Here is a 23,666-nt window from a genome sequence, read left to right as displayed (position 1 = left end):
TCAAGTCAAACGAATACAGACAGAATTAATACAAACCACCGCTACCCAACCAGTGAAGATCAAGTTTGTCCCGACGGAAAGTTAAACTGTCATTGGACCTGCAACTAAATTAATTAGAACATAGGAGTTCGAAGTTAAGGTTCGACTTCCCTGCAGTCACAAATAACTACGTCAATCAAAGTTAGATATTAAAAGTTATCACAAAAAAGATTAACCTCAGACCGCAAATTCGACACTCAATTAAAAACAACTTTACGCTTCCAACATTGTGTTGTTAATTGAGGAAAACTCCACCACCTACCTGGCAACCCAGTCATTCGACCCGGGTTTTCCGATACGCCCGCGTCTGTATTGATAAAAACAATTTTATAAACACAACAAAATTAGTTTTAGATTGACCGAGATGTGCATATCGTAGTTAGTTTTTAGTTTAATATTTTAGTGACCTTGAGTGAATGTTTAGTTAAAATTAGTGACAATGTTGAGTGCGATTATTATTACGTTTTTTGGTGAGTTTTTTGTTTTAATGCGGAATTAATGGCGGGTAGACTAACTGGTATTTTTTAATTAATATTATTTAGTTAAGAATTAAGTAAGTAAACATACAAGAAATATATTAATTTGCTCTTAAATTAAGCGCATAAGCTACGTTTATACCCGGCTGTGTTAAGAATACAATAGGAATAAAAAATATTTATTTTTCTCTCGCAAGACATCGATAAAACAGTTTTATTTATAAAGTGTAGCTACAATATTTATTTTTTTATTATGCTGCTTGTGTGAATGATACTGGAGCTTGTTATAAAATTGTTTTTATAAATTCTCAATACCTACTTACTCGTATCTAAGTAGACTCCACTTAATTGAACTTTTGTTTATCTTCGATTACATCTGCACTAACTATGAATATTAATACGAAAACAGTTTGTTACTTTACTTCTAAACAGCTGTACCAATTGTGATAAAATTAAATAACTTATTCAAAATTTTTTTTCGTACTTTTAAAAGTACACTTTTAAGACACAATTTTCACTCAGTTTGCATGGTGACTAAAACTTACGTTAAGTGTAAGGTGGAGACCCAGGGACTCCATATTTCAAATGAAGAAAAAATATACTAATACTTATAAAAGTAATATATTTTTTATTTGGTAACATAATATGGTTAATATACTATGAATTAGAAACAACAGAAATGGAAACATTAATTAAAATTCATTTAAAAAATAAAATTTTCATGAAGTCGTAAAAATCACATAAAAATCGACATAGGCATTTTGTACCTCTTAAACCTAGAAAAAAAATTAAGCAAAAATTTTTTTTTCTTTCTAAATTATGTGGACATAACAGTCTTCTTGATAAATAATATGTAAAATGTTAGAAAAAAATTAACACGAAAAAACGTGCAATGGCTTAGTAACTACTACGAGCAGCACATTGCCTGCCAAACTTTTTCGAACAATACAATCATATTTTTGTGAAATGAATTTCAAAATAAGCAGTATTTCTTATAATTCATCAAAACACATCATCAAAATACAAAATCATCAAAACAAATCTTTCGGGACATAAGATGTAAAATCCTCTTCTTTTTCTTCATCGTCTGCATTTTCTTTTAGACTTTCTTGCCAGTCCCTCATATCTGAGGCCTCATTTGCATCTAACGTATTGATAAATCATGTATTGTGACTGTTTGATGCTTTTTTGATCCACTCAAACCGTAAATAAACCATAATTTAAAAAAAAAAACATAATATCATAATACAAATTTTTGTTACGCAAAGTGTATGGTGGAGTCCACGGGACTCCGCAAGTGTCAATTACTCAACTTTCTGTGATGCGCACGCAGACGACCTCTCGCCCCCGAGTTAGCCACGACACCAAAGGAAGCTACTCAAGCGCACAGCACTTTATTCGCGTATTGAAAAAAATTATGAACCAAAACAGTTTCACATGGAGTCCCTGGGACCTACCATGCAAATTGAGGGTTAAGCTCTTAATTGTTTTTGTTGTTATCAGGATGTTAAAACTTTGCCTGACCTTGTCAGAAGGCGCAATTTTAGCCAACTTTAAAAAAAGGAGGATATCAATTAATTTTTGTTTTTTGTGTTTATTGCCTCAGAACTCCGTCGTCTATTTCGCGATTTGAAAAATTCAAACCGACTTTTTGGAATCGTTTTATTTATTTTATTGTGCTAGAATTCTGGTTATGCATTATGGATTCCAGCCAGCACTAGGCTACGGTGTTGTAGGTGCTCTAAATGGAATACGTCGTAAAAACGAATTAAATTCCACTTAGAGCACCTACCCAAAATATCGAAAGGTGCTCTAAGTGGAATAGGCCAGGTGCTATTTGTGCAGGTGCTATTTGGGCGGGTGCTCATAGTGGAATACGTCGCATCAATGAGTTATAAATACACATGCCGCATGCCACAAGACGCGGGAAAAAGCTATACTAATATCTATACTTCTATAGTAATATTATAAATGCGAAAATAACTCTGTCTGTCTGTCCAGACAACCGATAAACATAAACCACAGAACCGATTTTGATTAATTTATCATAGAGATAGTTTGAGTCCCGGGAAAGGAAATAGGATAGTTTTTGTCCTGGTTTTTGAAACAGGGACGCGCGTGATATAGTTTTTCTGTGACAGACAAAATTACACGCGGGCGAAGCTGCGGGGCGGAAAGCTAGTCCAATAAAAAGCGTTAAACGCAAATTAAATTATGAAGTCATCAATAGATTTTTTGTCATTAAACAAACGCGTATCTTCAGATAAACTCAAGTTCAAGGCAACTTATAACTTTTATATTAAAAGAAACAAAACCGCGATAATATTATAGGTCTAGCTACAGCTTAACTCAGTCCGTTCCAGAGGTATGAGAGCGGCACGGAAGAAGTGTTTTTTTTCTTCTTCTTCTTCTTTTATTTTGGCCACGCCTTGGTTTTGAGAACCATAATTACCCATTAAGACTGGGCTCAGACCACCGATTTTTAGTTGGCCGATAGTTGTGCCCGATTTTAAGCCTAGGCGCAGACCATCGATTTTTCGTCGGCCGATAGTTTACTTACGCCCGTTTCCTATATTCAATCCTAGTCCAAATCCGGATTACAACTGTCAAATTGAATTCAGTTTTAGATTATATTTCCAAAATGTTCGATGCATTTACATTTTAATATAGTTTTATAAACAATATAAAAATGTAAAAAAATCAAAAACCGCAGATATTTTGGCCAAAAACATATTAAAATTTGACAGTTGACAATCCAAATCCGTCCAATTTGGATCAGGATTGAATATAGAAATCCTGCATTAGTCGGGCAGTTGATCAGTATGGGCATGTATGGAAGTGCGCACATTACACCGATTTGATTTGGGCGATTCTTCATACAATTCAAAATCGGGCATAACTATCGGCCAACTAAAAATCGGTGGTCTGCGCCTAGTTTTAATTGTATGAAGAATCGGCCAAATCAACTCCCCGACTAAACTATCGGCCAACAAAAAATCGATGGTCTGCGCCTAAGATAACATTTATGATGTGACAGGGCATACAAATCTGAAATCTCACTGACGTTTGACCGTCACTAATCCCCGTATTCACAAACATTACTATGAGGTCTCACAGTGCGCGTGGAAGCACAGGGTGACACACGAACCAATCACAGAGCTCTACTCAACGCTGTGCGTTCGATTTTCTGCTTCACTTAAGCAAGCATCGTTTGTGAATACGGGCGTAAATCGCCCTCCCGTGCCGCTCCCTTACCTCAGGCTGAGTGACACTGAGTTAATCGCTAGACTATAATAATATGTGACCTTCAAAGATTAGATTGAATTAAATGTACTTATTTTTCGATGTTCGTTTTTGCGTGAAAACAATAGAAAATTAATTTAACCGCACGGATTTTAGATCGCAAAAAACTCTTGGGTTGCTGGGTAGCCATTTTTTATTCGTCATGCATGCAGATTAAACGTCTATACAGAATTTGGAACTGCCTTACCTGTTACCAGGTACCCACCATAATACCTATCAACATTCACCATACTGACACGACCTGATAAAGGTAGCAGGAAGGCGCTGGATGCAGGATGCAGGCCGCTACCAACCGTGCGATGTGGAAGTCATTGGGGGAGGCCTATGTTCAGCAGTGGACGTCCTGTGGCTAAAATGATGATGATGGTGATGATGATGATTCACCATATTACAACTAGGCGTTGGAAAGTGCCTACTTACGGGACTATTCTACTCACTACCTACTGCTATTTTTCCCGAACACTATCCGGGATAATTCAAGGCAAGACTGAATAGACACTTACAGTGCAGTTATTATGTCCTACCATCCTAGACTGCATCTCACTTGACATCAGGTGCGATTACGGTCAAATACCTGCCTTGTTCTGCACAAAAAAAATTACCTAGTTATATTTTTTGTCACATAAAGTAGGTACCTACTTATTGGTAAATCGAAAAACGTTTCAAGCTAATGACCTAACTTGAAAACTTCATGCAAAAAGAAATTTTAATATCCGCTTCGAGTTGTTCACACAACTAACTGTAAAATTAACTGATTTGCCCACTTTCTGTAATGGCTCAGTTAAAGCCAAACCTTTGTTAACCAGTTAACTGTGACGCATTCATGACAAATAATGGTGTAGAATCGTACATAACATCCTACTTACTACTTATGGAAATATTTAGTAGTGGAAAGTTTGTTTTGTCACCTGTCATCCGCTTTGCACTGGTGGGAAGTCGAACCTTAACTTCGAACTCCTCCTATGTTCTTCTGATTAATTTCGTTGCGGGTCCAATGACAGCTTAACTTTCCCCCGGCAGAAACTTGACCTTCACTGGTTGCGTTTTTTTGGCGGTCAAGCAGATCCTGGCCACACAGGAGTTGCAGCGCTGGGAACGAGAGGTGGGAATAGTCCCGTGTCTTGGAACCCATAACGAAAAGAATAAGAGAAACACCGGGTCTCAACGTGTTATTTTTACATGACTTACCTACATAGTTACTCATGGCTTGACGTTGAAATTTTAGTTGAAATGGAACGCGATAAAATCTCATAACAAATATTTATCAGAAGAATTTAGGAGGAGTTCGAAATACCGACCTCGCCTATTCAGTAGGTACTCCTGGTCAAATCAATTTTTCGGCAGACCTGTATATTGACGTCATATTGTAATTACAAGCTAGTCAAATATCAAAACCGCAGACCGGTCTTCACTGTTAGTTTTTATCGTTAAATAATTCGTAAATGTCCAAAATCTTAACGATTTTGATCCTTATTTTGAGCTCAATAGGGACTTAAAATTTTGAATAACACCTATAATGGTTTAGCCGTTTATCTTGTGTTGTTATCGAGAAAGATGAGAAGTTAATATGGATGGATTTAAAAATAATTAATTGACCACAAAGCAAAGATATTGTTGAAGGTATAAAACCTTACCGTCCTACCTAAATCCTCTTTCCCAAACACTATAAGTATTATAATCCGGCCTTTTCAAGGCGAGAGTGAATACGCACTTACAGGGCAGAATGTACCTACCATAGAGATATAGAAAGATGCCAATTAACTAATGCGCTGAGTTCGACGCTCAGTGTTGCATTAGAAATTCACACAAAGTAATCAAAATGTGTGCTCATTATCCACTGCGGTGTCAGTACTCAACGTTCGATTAATTAATCTTTAGTAGTAGGTACCTATTGTAATGTAAACTGTTTACATTATGACGTCGCTGCTGTCATCATTGCTGTTACGAGCAATGAGTTCTGTTTTTGGGCATATTTCTGCGACACCGGTCCCGCCCCTTTGCCACATCTCCCTTTAGTTTCTGTGATCTGTGGTGGTACCTACCATCCTAGACAACATCTCACTTAACAGCAGGAATAATTGCGCTCAAATATCCCCATTAACCCCTCCAGTTAAGCTAAAATAGGTCCTATCCTTTAAATAAATATGCTTTTGTAAGAATGGATTCACTACACATTACATTAAAGGACAATATGCGAACATCAGGCCTCCCCAACCCGTCTGGCCAGCGTGGGGAGTGTAGGCCAAATCCATTTGCCTCTGGTAAATTAGAGGGTCGTGCTCCTGCAGTGGAGACTAAATGACCTGATGATGATTATTAATCCCAATTAATACGTATTACCCAAGAAACCAGAACAAAAAAACGGTTTTATTAACACTTGTATTGAACAAAGATCGAACCCGTGATCTTGCTAAAGCATACTAATTTTCTTGAGGTCACATTGCTCGACTATTCAACAACAACGGTGTGACAAATAATTCTCATATCTTCTCCAAGAATTGCGATGATATTTCAAGGAATTCGGGTAAAGCCCGCCTGCAACTCACATTGTTAGTTTTAACCACAGTCATACGTGGGGATTGTTGAATTAACCGGTAACTCTCTATTGGGGATTTACAATGTTTACCTGTTAGTTTTTACCGGCTCTGTGGTTTGGTACCTGTCTCGATCGAAAAGATTGGGGTCATTGGCGTACCCATGGAAATTTCGCAGAAAATGTATGGACTCTTCAAAAGCGCTACAGTCACTTTGAGGCGCTAAGTCAAACGCTCTGACCTAAAAAAAATGACTTTCCGATCCTAGGCCAGATTCTGGGTACACCTGGTACACCCATGGTCGGGTTGATTGGTTGATGGTACGCTTTTTTTAAGTCCGCCTGGCTTAGCCATCAACTTGATCTTCTAACATTGGAGTTCCCAAAATTATTGTTTCAACAGTTGAAGATAGCTAGCCAGTTAAGGATTCTCACCTGGGCGAAGCTCGCTTCCACCCTAAGTAGTCACATTAAGAATGAGTTTTCACATTTTTCCTTGCCATACAAAATCTAAATGAAAGTCGGGATTTAACAGCTCAAAAAATACTTCATTAGGTAATTTGACCATCATTATAGCCTAGCGTCTTAGGTATAACTGTATCTTCATTGTTCTTGATAATTATTATTAAACCTAATTAACTTCTGGCCTCTATTATAAAACAATCATACTAGGATATCGTTTCTTATAAAATTCAGATTTCAACAAAAAAGGTCACTCCATTTTACCTACTTCATTACTTTAATCTCCATTGCTGGAGCACAACCAGAGACAAATGGAGGTTTTGGCTTACACTCCCCACGCTGGCCAGACGGGTTAGGGAGGCCTGATGTTCGCATATTGTCCCTTACTTAGTCGCTTACGAAATCCACGGGAAGAGTGGGAGTGGTCCTATTGACTCTGCTGGAACCACACTTATTACACCTGATGCTATTATTATGGGTAGCTAATAGCTCACAAGATAGGCCCCCATAATTGATGCTTACTGTCCGTGGTGCATCTTTCCGCTTTGCGCTGGAGGGATGAACCTCAACTTCGAACTCCTCCGATGTTCTTCTGATTAATTTCTTTGCGGGTCCAATGACAGTTTAACTTTCCCCCGGGACAAACTTGGCCTTCACTGGTTGGGTTATTGGCGGTCAATCTGTAGATTCTGGCTATACAGGAGTTGCAGCGGTGGGTAAGAGAGGTAGGGATAGTCCCGTGTTGATTCAAAATAAAAATCAAAATTATCTTTATTTGTTTAGACTAATTAAATTAGTTCTTGCAAATCGTCAAATGCTCTTAAGGAGCCTATACATGTCTCATTCTTTTTTTGCCCTACCAGATTGATACTACATACATTGTACATTTATATTATTTTGCTTTAATTGCTCTATCAATAAGTAACGATGCCATACATCAAGATTCAATTCCGTTTTCCTTATATTGGTATCATTATGTTACACATTACTATCAGAATGCCCTTGACTCGATCATATTCCCCCAGAGTAAGTCACAATTACACGTCAATTGTTGTGTTTTTGTTATGTCAATTGGCTCCTCATCTTTTTATCTGTAGGTATCATAAATTGCATCAGAAAGCATAAATTCATTTATTTATTTGATCAAAAACGTACCTACTCGTGAATCTCGTGATTGTATTCTGAAACACTTTGTCAATTCTCAAAGTAAAATTGGATTATCTATTTTTCTATCCAGCGTCATCTTTAACAATAATTTTATGTCTAACAAACGCACAATCTAATCAAGAGGCCAAGTGCGGTTTCGATTGCCCTACTATTATAACTTATCATCAATAACCCTCCTTCTGGCGCAGTCGGGTAAAAAATTGTATTGAAGGTTAGGCTGGTTTTAGTGTCACGCGGACTGTCAGTGCGGATCGCTCCGCACAGCCGAATTGTATGAACTGCTAGGAGCGGAGCGGTTCCTCCGGACCGCATTACTCTAAAACGCTCCCTAGAAGTTCATACAGATTGGCCGTGCGGAGCAGCGGGTCCGCACCGGACGGTCCGCGTGACACTAAAACCAGCCTTAGAGGTGAAAACGCAAACTAGCAAAAACATTTATTCATTTCCTACAATTTGAAGTGTTTTTCTTTTTCTTTGCAGCGACTACCGTCACCTCTGCTGTAGTGACTGAATCGACTAACTCATGCAGGTGAGCTTACACAATACAGCAATAATCACTACGTTACACAGTTTGACAGTTCACGTTAAAGACTGCACATTTAGTGCACTAAAGCTCAACGCTTTTAAGGGTCATTTATCAACCCGGAAAGGGATCGTAACCGTATCAACTCGAGGCGTCAGTATTCTTTGTATAAAACTCCATACTGCAAGACTGCAACACACACTTCTCTGCACCGTAACGTAAACGCCTCGCCTCGCGATAGACAGAGCGCGATAGGCGGCGATGACAGCTCGTGAAAGGCGATAAGGTGTTGATCCATTTCCGAGTTGATAAAGTCTGCTATGAGCTTAGCTTCCATTTGCCTCTCTTAAATTTTGATATTTTTATTCGTTGCGATGTAACTTGGTGATTAAACAAAACATCCAAGTTCATGCCAGTTCATGCACCTCGAAAGGCACGGAACAGGAGACGGATAGACATAAGTATTTTTTTATCCTCAATGAGGAGGCTTTTGAATAGGCATCTCACCTGATGGCAAGTGATGATCAGGCCAAAAGTGGAAGCTTTACTAGGAATCCTCAACCACAGAGGCTATCTTACCTCCAACTACCGGAACATAATAATGCTGAAACATTGTTGTAATGGCGACGGGACCAACCCGGAACCTCAGTTTGAAGAAGCAAATGGTCATCATAGTGGACAACAGAGGCGGTAAAAAATAATTAAGTTAAAAAAACATTGTGAGAGTTGTGCCCTTGCTGTGGAAACTAAACGGTCTGACGATAATGATGATGATGATGGTTGTTTCCTTCCAGCGCCTCCGAGTTCAAATGTGGCGACGGCAGCTGCATCGGCCTGATGTCAGTCTGCGATGGCCGACGAGACTGCATGGACAGCAGCGATGAGGACCGCTGCGGTGGTGTAGGATCGTGAGTGTTTGTTACTTATTATTATAAGTTGAAGCATGTGATATTGGATGATGGATTTTTGTTACACTTTCACGCAAAACTATGACTTGACTTGACTTAATGTCCGATGTCCCCTAGACGGGGCAGAGGGCGTCCACAACAGTCCTCTATCGCGTTCGGTCTTGAGCTTCGCGTTTAATCTCGCTCCAAGTCTTGCCGATTTTCTTCGCCTCGTCTGCTACAGTGCGCCGCCAAGTTTGCTTTCCCTGGGCCACATTTTCCTTGGGGGTTCCAATCCAGAGCCTGCTTGCTTGAGATGTGATCGGAATCCCTGATCCAGTTCCACTTGCGGCGCTTCTATTAATGTACTAATTGTAAGTGCGTACTTAGTTCAGTAATGTTTTATCTTTCGTTCCAGTAATTCCATGCTGTCAGACGGAGTATTGCACCGGTGGAAGAGGCAAGCCACGTCGCGCTGTAGGTAAGCTAAAGAAGATACTTGTATTATTTAAAACAAGATGGTCCAAAAAAACCCAGAATCGATTGGGACTACTTTATGGGTATCAGTAGTTTCATTATAATGCAAATTTTTTACCCCACCGAAAGAAAGCTTGATGTCGAAATCAGAGGGTTCTTACAATATTACCTACTCGACGCAAAGACTCATGGCAGGCGAGGCCATAAGTTAATAAATTGTTGAAACAGAGATGCACACTCGCCAATATTTTAATATTTATGCTATGCCTGCCTCTGTGTGACGTCACCCATAACCAGTGTGAGTGCGAGAGAAAACGGGATATGCATGCACTGTCTTATTATTACACAATCTTTGCGCCGAGTATAGTACCACGGATAATCTCGTGTCCCGCAAAAACCAAAGAATTTGCAATTCGAATTTAAAACTAATGTGTATTGTAACTTGTACACACGACAATCCAGTTTCGCGGGATCCTACATTATTGAACTCTAAGTAGAAAGTTAAACATAACCTAAACCTTGGATATTCTGTATATTCCAGCAAGTCCCAATGGCAATGCCGCGACGGCACCTGCATCAGCTTCGACGGGAAATGTGACGGCGTCAAAGACTGCCCTGATGGCAGTGACGAGACACACGCTTTGTGCAGGAAGAGCCAGTAAGTCAAGGGATTAAAGTTGTATTTTGCATAACAATAACATCATCTTCTACTATACCTTCACTGGTTGGGCTTCATTGGAAGCCAAGCTGTAGATCCTGGCTATATAGGAGTTGCAGTGGTGGGAAAGAGTGGGATAAGTCCCACACCATGTTCATCTGTGTCTATACTGCTAAGTATAAGATATACCTACTATAGGTATAAGACAAGCTATAAACCCTATAGCTTGGCCTGATTGTATCTAATACACTAAAAAGATTTCTTCACAAAACCAACTGCCTAACTAAATAATAATAATATTAACGTCATTCATCATCATCGTCATTATTTCAGCCCTTGAATGTCCACTGCTGAACATAGGCCTCCCAGAATAATTTCCATAATGACCGGTTGGTAGCGGCCAGCATCCAGCGCCTTCCTGCTACCTTCTGCTGACGTCACTCCATTAACTATATTATGTGTAACTTCGCAGCTGCCAATCCAACTGGTTCCGCTGTACTTACGGCGCATGCGTGGATGGCACAGCACCCTGTAATGGGATCCAGGAGTGTGCTGACAATTCTGATGAACTTCTGCCCAGGTGCCGCAACGAGACTAGCGAAGTCAGGTGAGCTGAAAGATTCCCTCTAAAGCCTGGTCAGTGACCACGTAGAATTTTGTCCAATGACCCCAAGCTACCCATCCTTATCGCTCGCGCGTAATTATATGGCTGTCACGACTGTGCGACTGGCACCCGCAGTGAGTGTGCGAGCGCGACAGCAACATAATTACGCGCGAGCGATAAGGATGGGTAGCTTGGGGTCATTGGACAAAATTCTACGTGCTCACGGACCAGGCTTCAGAATTCGTTCGTTAGTTCGTTTCAACCAAATGACGTTCGACACAGCTGGACAAAGGCCTCCCCCAAAGATTTCCACAATGACTGGTCCTGCGCTGCCCGCATCCAGGTTCTTCCCGCGACGTTCACCTTCTAGAATTAATTCGTTTCAAAAGACGTCCACTGCTGGAAGACTTCATCTAAGGATTTCCACAACGACTGGTACTGCGATGTCCACATCCAGGTGCTTCCCGTGACTCAGTTGACCAGACCATCAGTCCACTGAGTGAGAGGCCTGCCTCCACTACGTCTACCGGTTCATTAATTGCCACTCGAGAACTTTACTGCCTCAACGATCTTCTGTTCTACGAGCTATCTGAAATAATATTTTTGAAAAAAACGCAGTCTTTGGTACCATTGAAACCATGACCTTCACTGCTCTGACTACGCCGGGGGACAACAAATACACTTGAACGTTTTCACGGGTACTCAATGTCTCCGTAGCTTAGGAATTCAGAGCACTCATCTGGCTAACAAAAAGTTGTCGCTTCAATTCCCAACTGTGACAATTTGAAGAACATGAAGACCAAACAATCACAGCCCTGCATCTACCAAATTTAAATCCTTATAAATTCTTCTTCTTGTCATGTCGACAACAAACCAAAACAGGCATTCATTGAATCTTCCTGCGTGCAGTTGTTTAATCCTTTCTATCATCTCCGTCAGCAGGGGTACGCCGTGACAACAGAAGGCCCCCGCTGAAAATCAGTTTCAAGACAAGCCCTGGCGGTCTTGATGTACGCTGAGCGGGTGCCTTTTTGTCAGAGGGGCACAAGCAGTTAATTTTCCACTTGTTTATTTCTCTGTTTTAATCTATGTCTTACCTGCTAATATAGGTACCTTTCTTGCAAATAAAAAGTTTTCTATTCTATTCTATTCTATTCTATTCTAATCACAATTTTATCTCACAATTATTCCAGGGGTAAATTCAAATGCCTGGACGGTACCACCATATCCGCCTCCCTCCATTGCGATGGCGTCGCGGACTGCCCTGACGGCTCGGACGAAACCGTCAGATCCTGTGCTGGAAACATCTGTCCAGCGTACCTGTTCCAGTGTGCCTATGGAGCTTGTGTTGACATGGGCTCAGACTGCAACGGGGTTAGTAGACTGTTCAGCTATTTACTTACTTCACTACTTATATTTTTAACCCTAACGTGGATCTCTTGGCCTGCATCTTCTGGGTAAACTCACACATTGATCGCATCTGCATTCTCCGGATCAGATACTTATTAATAGCACTCATAAAAATTATCTGAGGGCAAGTGATGATCAGGCCAAAGATTCTTCACTTGAATCCTTCACCACAGAAAAACTAGCTATAATATTATCAATGATATTCCTACTCCTTGCTCCTGCAGTAGAAATTAAATCACATGATGATGATGATACGTTTCAGATACAAGAATGTGCGGATAACTCAGACGAATCTGATGAGCTGTGTAACCGCACTACCACAGTCACTATCGCACCTCCGGTGACCAAGAAGTAAGTAAATTTATCCTTGTATCAAGTTTTAATAGTAGGTACTGTTAAGTAAGAGATACGTCAAGAAGATAAGAATCAAGAAGAAGATAAGTGCCTGCACGATAAAACAAGAAATTGCTTGCTAGCGCAGAGGTTAATGATAAAATCTCAAAAATGGCCTAATACTCCCTTACTAATAAAAGTTACACGCGCGTTGAACACTAGTTACGTTTAGTATGGAATGTCATTTTAAATAACGTTTGCTTAACTTTTTACTAGTAAGTGCTGAAAAAGCCCTAGTTAACGTAACTAAACTAAACGCCAGTTACTTTAAGACTCAAAATTTCATTTTCAGAACCTCATAACTTTTTCGACATTAAAGAGTATGTAATATTTCAGGCCAGTAACAGGAGGTGCTTGTGTACTACCACCGTACCCGGCCCATGGCACTTACGTAGTAAACGGAGTTCCCAACGCCGCCCCGGGCCAAGCGTTTGACACCATTGGCCTGAATATCACATGTTACCCGGGATACGGTCTCGTCAGCAAGAAAAGAGATAGGATATGCCTGTACGGCCTCTGGTCGGATGAAGTTACGGATTGCGTGCGTAAGTATCGTTTGAGAATGCCAATTAATAGTTATTTTGGGTGTACCCCAAGGTACTGTGTTTGGTCCTAATTTTTTTAATTTTTTTGACTCAGAAATAAGTTAGTTTTAATAAAAGTTCCAAATGGCTATAATAACCGCCTATTTTACACAGTTTTAAAATAACTCGTCAGAGAACAAACACTACAGGCAATAGACCCGCCGCTAAAGGTACTTTCTTCGTACAATAAAGTAAAAATAAACAATCATTTCCCCAGGCTTCTGCCGTCTCAACAAAGACCCGAGTGTGGACTACCGCTGCCGCCTCACAGGCGCCGCCGAAGGCTACAGGGAGTGTGAAGACTACGAACCAGATGGCACCATCGTCCGCCCCGAATGCCGAAGCCCCAACTACTATTATTCTGGTGTTCTCTCCGACATGCATTGCATTGACGGCAGCTGGGACTACGTCGCTCGCTGCCTCCCAGGTTTGACCAAAAATGGGACTAATATCACTATTCTTATTAAGGATACAGTCGAAATTCACGTCAGCAAGTTTCAGTACGCTACAGCCAATAATACTCCTGTTACACCGGCTGAAAATGTAGATTACGATTTAGATGAAGGCGATTTTAGGATAGGGCCATCAAATAATGTAGCTAAGACGCCTACAGTCAATTTCAATATCAATAATAGCAGTGTGGTAGTTAATTCTGATGATAGAATTGTTTTTAGGGACTAATTAGGGACTGTTTAGATGGTAGATTAAAAAAGCCATATGGAAAAGACTTTTACACGCGCCAAATTCATGGATAATGTCAACGTGAAATTGTGAACTCCGTTAGTTTATAATATAACGCATGAGATAGGTTAGGTGATTTGTAAGTAATCTAAAGACGTCAGATTGTAATCTGACGGAATTCACAATTTTACGGTGACAGAATACAATCCAATAAGCCAAAAACGATCGAATACAATAGAGTTTCTGTAATGGATTATTCATATTTATTACAATGTCCTCGTAGAACAACGATAGAACTATAGAATAACGTGGAGGCCACGTACCGGAAAACGCAGCGTTGGACGTCCACCCACAAGGTGGACTGACGACCTGATAAAGGTAGCACAGGAAGGCGCAGGATGCAGGCCGCTACCAACCGTGCGATGTGAAAGTTATTGGGGGAGGTCTATGTTCAGCAGTGGACGTCCTATGGCTGAAATGATGATGATGATGATGATTACATTATCGGAATTTTATTGGATTGTAAAAAGTAGGAATATTGTGTTGAATATGCCATGGATTGTCTATGAATTGGTCACGTAAATAGTCGATTAGGAGTGCAATTACTGTGAATAAGATATTCTTATGTAGTTAGCTAGTTTTGAATCAATGGATCAGCTGAAAATTTTTATGTACTGCTAGCCAGTCATTGGACCAGTGAAAATCTTCAATGTATACCAGTTTGTTAACTATTTTACCTTCCCATACCTTTACCGGTTATTTGTATCAGTGATATTTTATTATAGGATACGACTGTAGCTATAGCTACTTTAACTTACCTCTACCAGTTATGTATTCAGTGATATTATTATAGGGCACGACTGTTGCTAGGTATACTATAGTACAGAAACCAAATAGGTACTTTGTTAACCCTATACTTGGCAAAGCCGGTTTTGGTTAATATTTGTGATTTACACCGTAAATTTTGGATTTAGGACGAGTAAAAATCATGTAAAAAATACGAAAAAAAAATATTAGGTATGTAGTTTTGGAAATATAGTATGTATCTTTAAGTGCACATTGCCAGCTTTGTAATAAATTAAAACATGGTTTATTTGTTAGTAGAAATTAGTTATTTAAATGAAAATTACTACAAAACCTTAAGCTATACCTTATTTGAGAAATAAAAAATAAGTATCTTTTATAAAAAAACTGAAAACAAAGTAAAAAAACCACTTCAAAGTCTGTAACTCCTTGCAAGTATAGCTGCATTTGAATGTATGAGAACCACTCCATCAGCTTTGTTGGAGTACCTCCTGATTCGCAGACCCCTCTTACCATCCAGGAGATGCAAATGCAGATAGGACATATGGGAATCCTGCAAGACCATTAAAAAAATACGAGGGGTATTGACGCCAACTGGTACCGAACTGTGTTCACGTTTTCGATTGAAGATAATTTGATACCCAACTTGCAGTGGAAACGCAAGATAGCGGAAATGGATCTCTGGAACTCCCTGGGAAACTATTCAGCAGTCGAACTGGCTGAAATTCTTCAATCACCAGCTTTATAACCAGATACATGCAGCAGCCTGGATAGGCTGCTCGCTTTTTGGGGTGATCTGGCTTGTTTGGAGTAGGAAGATAACCACCCGAGAGGATCAGGAGGCTAAAAGCAGTTTCTAATTCATCAGCTGAAGTGTCACCGCTACTGACTTTCGACCTGGTTCCAGATTTTGGAACCGGAACTAGGATATTGCGCGCCTGATTTTGTTGCTGATGCACTAAGTTGTCCAAAAAACAACGATTATTTATTACATGAATTAAAACTCACATTACACAAATTATAATTTACAGCTTTTAATATTATTAACTAATAACATAATCCCTTTTTTATGCGATAAAATCTATAAAAAACCCATAAAATAAAGTCAACGGGAACCTGGCGGTGTGTCTTTAAAGATACATTTAAAATTGAAAGTAAATCATTACGTATCTGACAATGTGCATTTCGAGATACATTCGGACAATCCGCATCGTACAGAATAATTATACAAGTTTTGGGTTGAAAAAACACGCCCTATCATCAACAAGCATTTATTTACTATCCATATTACTAGAAATAATCACCAATATTCTTTAAAAAAAACACCGAAAATAATTAAAATTATCAGCCGGTGCGTAGACGCCTGTCAACGGTCTGACATTTTGAATATTACTGTTAAATCTGTGCAGCCTGTAGCGATTCTATACTGTGTAACACAATCTGTAGTATTTGGGCTAACGTTATATTTAATAAACATTTGAAAAAAGTATTTGGTTTCTCCTCCATATTTTTGTTTTGGTCAACGTATCTTTAAATGCACAATGCCAAGAAAAGGGTTAACAGGTGAATTCTCTACATAATATTTGGGAAGTTTCCTGGGTAAAAAAGCAAGATTTTGAATTAGTCCGTCTGTTAACTTATCAAAAAATAAGTAGGTACCACGTATTTTTCACTTTTTCAAAAAGAGATACTTTGCGCCAAAGTTCAAAAGAAGAAACTCGTGCGTGACGTCAAGGCGTGCCTAAAAGTGTAGCACTTTGTGACATCACGCGAAATTTCAACGCATCATTAACTTCGTAATTACTTGTTTGTTTGTCAATAAATATACGTGTCCAATATTTTTTGATAATGTACTTAATTGACGGACTAAAAGTTATTTTTTTAGGAAACTAGCCAATGAGGGCTATCGTTTTTATATTTAACAGTTGGCACCCCTGGCGATTGACAGGACCTTACTCTACAGTGGCGCCATCTTGATGAGTGCAAATGCGATAGTCCTCCTACCACTTTCGCGCTCACCAGTTGGTGCCACTGTCTTCGCTACTAGCAAGTGACAGGACCTTACTCTACAGTGGCGCTAACTGGTGAGCGCTAAAACGGTAGCCCTCATTCTCTACCTAATGTTTATTTTTATCTCCTCCATAGTTCCTATGCATCTTTAAGGTAACCCATTGTGATGTTAACAGGATGGATGTTTTTTTTTAATAAAATTATTTGTTTTGAAATATCTTTTTTTATTTTTTCCTTACCCGCCATCCTATTAACATTACTTTGACTTCATAAGTATTACTTAGAGAGGGAGGATTGAAGAAGAAGGAAAAAGAACAATTTAGACTAGTTAAAATATTAGAGGGTGAGAGCCAAAGAAGAAGTAAAAAGAACAATAGAAGAAAGAAACTTATGAAAATAAAGACAAAATTGTCCAAAACAATAAACTATCGTTTTATAATAATCAAATGCAATAATCCCTTCTTCTACATCTTCTTTCCATCTCTCTCTCTCATACGTAAACATAATCCTGACTGACTTTAAAAATAAGACAGAGAGATCATTAACTACATAATTTATAATAAAGCCCGGTCTGTGAGCACGTAGAATTTTGTCCAATGACCCCAAGCTCCCATATGCATCCATCGCTCGCGCGTAATTATGTTGCTGTCGCGCTCGCTCACTCACTGCGGGCGCACGTCGCACAGTCGCGACAGCAATATAATGACGCGTGAGCGATAAGGATGGGTAGCTTGGGGTTATTGGACGAAATTCTACGTGCTCGGCGACCAGACTACCTATTTATTAAATAATAGAAAAAAAACACTGAAAGCCAACATGCTTCATAGTGAAAGCTTGAGCTCAAAGTTTCTTCTAGGACAGGAGTATCTATTAAACCAATTAACTAAACGCTCAATCTTGTAAGCCAATCAAAATTTGCCAATCCAAAAATTACAATCCATCAAAGAAATTCATCGTGTTGGATTGGCTATGCGATATTAGGTAACTAATCTGATCGACAGTGAGAATATTCATCTGCATAGATATTTTACACTTTCACGCAAACTCTGCTGAACGGATTTTCATAAAATTTATGAAACCTACAAGACAGAATACTAACCTACTTAGTAGGTACAGTAATTATTCATACATCAAAATAACATTCTCTATTTTAATCAATTTTATTGGCAAAATAAACGGTGTCGAGTATCTAACGATAGTCGATCTTTCTGTGACAAACTGAATTTCAAGCGGGAAAATACACGGGCAACAGCTAAATACACCACAATACCACACCAATTTGCCTAAATGTTGACCGGAATGAAAAATGCCATTATTGCTAAGATTGCCTTTTACTCTATGTTGTGGACTATAAAGTAATACAACGGCAAAGTAAAAAAAACTACAATAGAACCCTTATTAATTTATCCTCAAATCCATCCATCCATTCTCTTGCAGAGTGTGGACTGGTAACTCCTAAGGGTGTGGAACTGGTCATTGGAGGTAGACCGGCAGAACGTGGGGAGTTGCCGTGGCACGCCGGCATCTACAGAAAGACTACCACCCCGTACATGCAGATCTGTGGAGGATCTCTGGTCAGCGCCAAGGTCGTTATATCAGGTAAGACAAGAAAGCAAAGACCGAAGCAATGACATTATGTCATTCCATGAAATCACAGGGTCTTGAAATGAAAACCATTGGGCCTAAGATGCGCGCCATGTGACACAATGTTGCGAGGCATTTGGTTCCTTTCGGCTCAAACTGATTTCTAAAGTCGATAAAATATAACGATATGAAATATCGTGGCGCGTATCCTATCCTGGTATCTACAGGAAGACTACCCTACCACCCCGTACATGCAGATCTGTGGGGGATCTCTGGTCAGCGCCAAGGTCGTTATATCAGGTAAGACAAGAAGGCAAAGACCGAAGCACTGACCTGAAATAACGGGTTCTGGAATGGAAACCGTGGGAGCATAGGATCTGCGACATGACCACGCGCGTCTAAGTACAGGGTGGAAACGATAAGTGATCTCAACATAGAATTTTCGGATAGATTAGTTTTTTGATATCTTGTGTAGTTTAGGAATAATCGAGTGAAATCACTTATCGTTTCCACCCTGTATAGCGTGGGGGCCGGGGTGGCACGGCACGTTTATAATCGTAATGTAAGACGACCACTCTACTTGATTGACTCTTGTAAAATGTTTCTATTGATTGAAAAATAACTTTTTGGTACTCGGCCTCTATTCCCGAACCTTGCTGCCCCATCAGCCGTCAGTATGATTTGTAAGTACCTACTAGAAATAGATGATAAATTGTGTATTAAATTTTCAGCTGCCCATTGCTTCTGGAACGACACCTCGAAGGCGCAGCCGGCGTCCAACTACGCTGTGGCCATGGGGAAGCTGTACAGACCCTGGAATAGCCCGGGGGATTTGGAAGTACAGAAATCTGACGTAAGAACATTAAACATTAACTCTAGGCAGACCTCCGACTAGGTGGACCGACGATCTGGTGAAGGTCGCGGGAAGTACTTCGATGTAGGCAGCGCAGGATCGATCGCATCCTTTGCAAATCCTTGGGGGATGCCTTTGTCCAGCAGTGGACGTCATTTGACTGAAACGAACGACACACTGAAAAAATTTTCCGACAGTCACATTCCAGTTTCCACCAAAGCAGAGAGGATGCGATAGAAGATAATTTATGTCTGGATGAACCAATCAGATTTCGTTATTTCCACAACTTTTCCCCATTTCTAATGTCCTCTCTTCTCCGCTTTAGTGGAAACTGGGCCTTACAATCCAAGTAAATAGGTTAAGTTATTAAATTAAAAGTAACTCTGTCCCTTTTCACGCTTTACGCTTTTCACCTACCACTGAAGCGATTTAGATGGAATTTAATAAAAAGATAATTTGAAACCCTGAGAAAAATTGATTAGTTTTTAACCCCATTTTCGGAAGGGCACGTGTGCAAAAAATAAGATCAGGCCGCAAAATCAAAATGAGATATTAACGCGGGCTGAAAAGCTAATAAAATAATGGTGGTTAGAGGTTTGGGTTCTTTGTCCAGAGGGCCAGGTCATTAATAATTTCATCACCCACAGGTAGCGACCCTGAAAATGCCAGAGCGGTTCCTGGGAGGCACCACCAACTTCCAGGACGATATAGCCATCCTCCAGCTGGTCACCACCATAGTCTACATGCCTCATATCAGGCCGGTGTGCGTGGACTTCAACGTGGTGTTCGAGAATCGGCAGCTACATGAGGGTAACTTGGGAAAGGTGTGTATAAAGATATGCTTCTTACCCTCTATTTCTTTCAGCTCTTAAATTCTTCTGTGATCTATTAAGGTTCGGCCAAACTAACGCGTGCAGCCTGCGTGCGTGATCTGCGTGAAATCGAATGTCGTGTAGCGTTGAGTTCACCTCAATGCGTTTTGTCATTGGTGTCATCTATGCACGCGCAGTGATCGCCAATCGCCTATGCGATCTGCACGCGTTGGTTTGGCCGAAGCTTTTAAGGACCGGTTTCCACCAAAGATTACTAAACTTAGTTATTCAAAAACATTTCAGCTTCGGTGGAAACCAGGCTTTAGTTAGACCCTGAGGTTAGACCAAATATCTCAGATTCAGAGGATTTTTCCGGGTTAATTTCTGGTGAGGGCACAATTTTCTGCTCGGTTTGGTTGTAAAAAGTCCTCCAAGAATTACCACCATGCTTTAAAAGTTTCTCGCCATAACAAACAGGTTAGCAATCTAAGATTAGAGAGCCAGTTCCTCTGTGGTTAAGGATTCTTTCCATCAGATTCAATGCAAGCCAAGAGCTTCCACGTTCACGTTGTGGTTAAAAAAGACTGGCCCATTCCACTACTACTGGAACACTAAGAAGTTTATCTATCAATAATTATAAAAGCGAAAGTTGGAGGGTTCCTTTTAGAACGTAGGTGCTCACTAAAAACGGATTTTACGAAACTCCACCCCTAAGAGGGTAAAACGGGATCCACGCGTACGAAGTCGCGAGCGCTCGCTAGTTCATCGTCATCATCGCTAAGTCTCTGCACCTGGTTCTCTTTACAGGTAGCCGGGTGGGGCCTCACGGGAGAGAACGGGGAAGCCTCCCAAGTGTTGAAGGTGGTGGAACTACCATACATCTCCATCCAGGAGTGCCAGTCGGACTCCCCTTTGGACTTCAGGGAGTACATCACGGGAGATAAGATCTGTGCGGGCTATAGAAACGGTAAGTTTGATTCAGCAGTCTTTATTTACCCTGTTTTCTTGTGTTCCTTCAGAAGAACGCTATAATGTCTTTCAGCAACAATCTTTCACACAGAACGCTATGCCAAGGTTCAGCATTCACTAGAGCCGTCTATAACCTACTAGGGGCCCTGAGCACATATGGATCAAGGGAGGCCCTTCTCATCTGGAGAAAGATATTTTATGAGAACAGACGGGGGCGCCTCGATCGCGGGGCCCTGGGTACGTGCCCAGAGTGCCTAGCCACTTGACTGTCCGCGGGTATTTTGATTGATTGACATAGCCTGCTGTTGGTAAACTGACAGTGGAGAGGACACATAGCTCGTAGAACTAAATTAGCCCAAGGCACAAAAGTTATGAGTACTTAGTGACCACGGACCGGGAGATCTAGTGTGGGCGCCTTACTCTAGGTTGACCGATGATCGCAGATAGCACCTAGACGCGGACAGCGCAGAACCAGTCATTGTAAAAATCCTTTTGTCCAGCAGTGGCCGTCATTTGGCTGAAACGAATGAATGAACGATTTGATCGAAATATCTTATTAAACTTTGTTTTTCAGGAACGGCGCTATGCAAAGGCGACAGCGGCGGTGGATTAGCCTTCCCGGAACCTGACAAGGGGACCATCCGGTACTACCTCCGGGGGATCGTCTCCACCGCCCCTAACAATGACAACCTCTGCAATGCTTACTGGCTGACTACCTTCACTCAGATCTCGCGGCACGAGCGGTTTATAAAGGAATACCTTTAACGCTCGACGTATTTTTGGCTAATAGTTCTTGTAGTTTAACAGTTGGGGAGCGTCTGTTCAAAAAGAAAGAATTAGATAAAAAAAATTGTTTATGTAATATCCACCCCAGCAACGCACCTGTAACGCTACTGGGACTGCGGGTGTCCGAATCTATAGTTTACAGCAGAATTTTAAAACTACCTAATACTTTACATTTAAAAGATGGATTTTTTATTAAACTTGAGCACAGGGCATAATGTGCACTGGCAGGTTTAAGAATTTCCATCCAATGGGATCTGAGATTCATAAACGGATTCGAAAAAAACTGAAATCCCTTTTGAACAGACGTTCCTCAGTTGGCACCACTGGCGAGTGACAAGACTTTACGTGACTTTACTCTACAGTCGCGCCATCTACGTCCTGTGAGTGCAAATGTCCAATCCAAACAGTCCTCTTACCACATTTGCGCTCACCATTTAGAGTAGGCGCACACCGTTGATTTTTCGTCGGCCAATAGTTTAGTCGGGCAGTTGATCAGTATGGGCATGTAATATGGGAGTGCGCACACTACGCCGATTCGATTTGGCCGACTAAATAGTTGAATGCGATTCCCAACTGCTTTCCAACTAAAGTATCGTCCAACTATAGTATCGTCCAACTATCGTCCTCTACGCGCGCGCACACTGGCCGATTACAATCGCCGATACCTACTAAATCGGTGTAATGTGCGCACTTTCATACATCTCCATACTGGTCAACAGCCCGACCCAACTATCGGGCAACTAAAAGTCGGCGGTCTGCGCCTAGTAGCCACTAGCGACAGACAGGAACAAAAATCTACCATGTGCCATTAAATAAAACCTCATCATAATACGTAACTTACTGGTTTTTTACAGGCAGCTCTTAGACTTAGCAAATTATCAAGAAAATTAGTACTAAAATCCCGTCGAGTTAACTGCGTACCTCGCTGGAATGCGACTTCCTCGCACTCACCCGTGTACATCAGAATCTCCCAGCGTCGATGTGACGTCACGGGCACCAGGTGCGCAGTTAACTCCACTGGGTTGTACTAATTATTTTTAAGGCTTGCTTAGTACCTAAATAAAGCATTTATGAGTAAATTGTAATTCCTCGCCTTTGACATTTATTATTTTAAGAGAAACTTATCCTATTATTTTATAATCTCAGGTTGTGAAATCAATGAATTTAAAAATACGTAATGTTAATAAAAATGATACCGAGAGACTGATTTTTCATTACACAATAACCAACAGAGTTCTATTCAGTAATTTCAGAAAATCGGAACTTTAAAATACTCAATAAATTACTTTTATCCTTTTCAAGACACAATAATCAGCAGTATTGATTAAGGGGAAGAAAGAAAGAATAAGAAAACAAATTAGGAGAGGGAGTATTTTACTAAAAAAAGACCTTTTTTCAACTTACTTACCTACATTATTTTACTTACAGGTAACAAAACTGTAAGTTCGTAGTGTTTTTAAATTTTTTAAAAGGCAGGCGAGACATGGGGCTCCTTTTGTCGATCGTAGGGCCTTTGGCACGTGCTTAAGTGCTGAAAGAGGGGCCTGCCTGCCTGATTAACTGAATGAATACCATAATTACTTAGTTTTCGTTTTTATTTAATTCTTTATTGGTTGGGAGCACAGTTGGAAGGAACCACAGTGAGCATTCT

The 23,666-nt window shown here is 40.4% G+C and overlaps 1 protein-coding gene across 1 annotated transcript; it reads left to right on the top strand.

Moving 5' to 3' along the window:
- The first annotated feature begins 303 nt into the window (after nucleotides 1-303).
- Nucleotides 304-23,218, top strand: LOC135086152 (modular serine protease-like). Its single transcript, XM_063980957.1, has 15 exons — nucleotides 304-509; nucleotides 8,461-8,509; nucleotides 9,298-9,411; nucleotides 9,809-9,871; nucleotides 10,409-10,525; nucleotides 10,998-11,132; nucleotides 12,323-12,503; nucleotides 12,802-12,890; nucleotides 13,269-13,477; nucleotides 13,734-13,943; nucleotides 18,449-18,610; nucleotides 19,327-19,448; nucleotides 20,096-20,272; nucleotides 21,068-21,227; nucleotides 21,804-23,218. The coding sequence occupies exons 1-15, from the start codon at nucleotides 479-481 to the stop codon at nucleotides 21,992-21,994; spliced, it is 2,010 nt and encodes a 669-aa protein (XP_063837027.1). The 5' UTR covers nucleotides 304-478; the 3' UTR covers nucleotides 21,995-23,218.
- The last annotated feature ends 448 nt before the right edge of the window (nucleotides 23,219-23,666 follow it).

This window comes from Ostrinia nubilalis, chromosome 30 (assembly GCF_963855985.1).
Source record: "Ostrinia nubilalis chromosome 30, ilOstNubi1.1, whole genome shotgun sequence".
Taxonomy (NCBI): domain Eukaryota; kingdom Metazoa; phylum Arthropoda; class Insecta; order Lepidoptera; family Crambidae; genus Ostrinia; species Ostrinia nubilalis.
The sequence above is the reverse complement of the archived record's forward strand: the minus strand, read 5'-3'. Positions and strand labels throughout refer to the sequence as shown.

Coding starts and splice junctions, on each gene's coding strand:
- LOC135086152 (XM_063980957.1), top strand. CDS start 479: ATGTTGAGTGCGATTATTATTACGTTTTTTG. Junction 11,133..12,322: donor AACGAGACTAGCGAAGTCAG/GTGAGCTGAAAG, acceptor CAATTATTCCAG/GGGTAAATTCAAATGCCTGG. Junction 18,611..19,326: donor CGCCAAGGTCGTTATATCAG/GTAAGACAAGAA, acceptor TTAAATTTTCAG/CTGCCCATTGCTTCTGGAAC.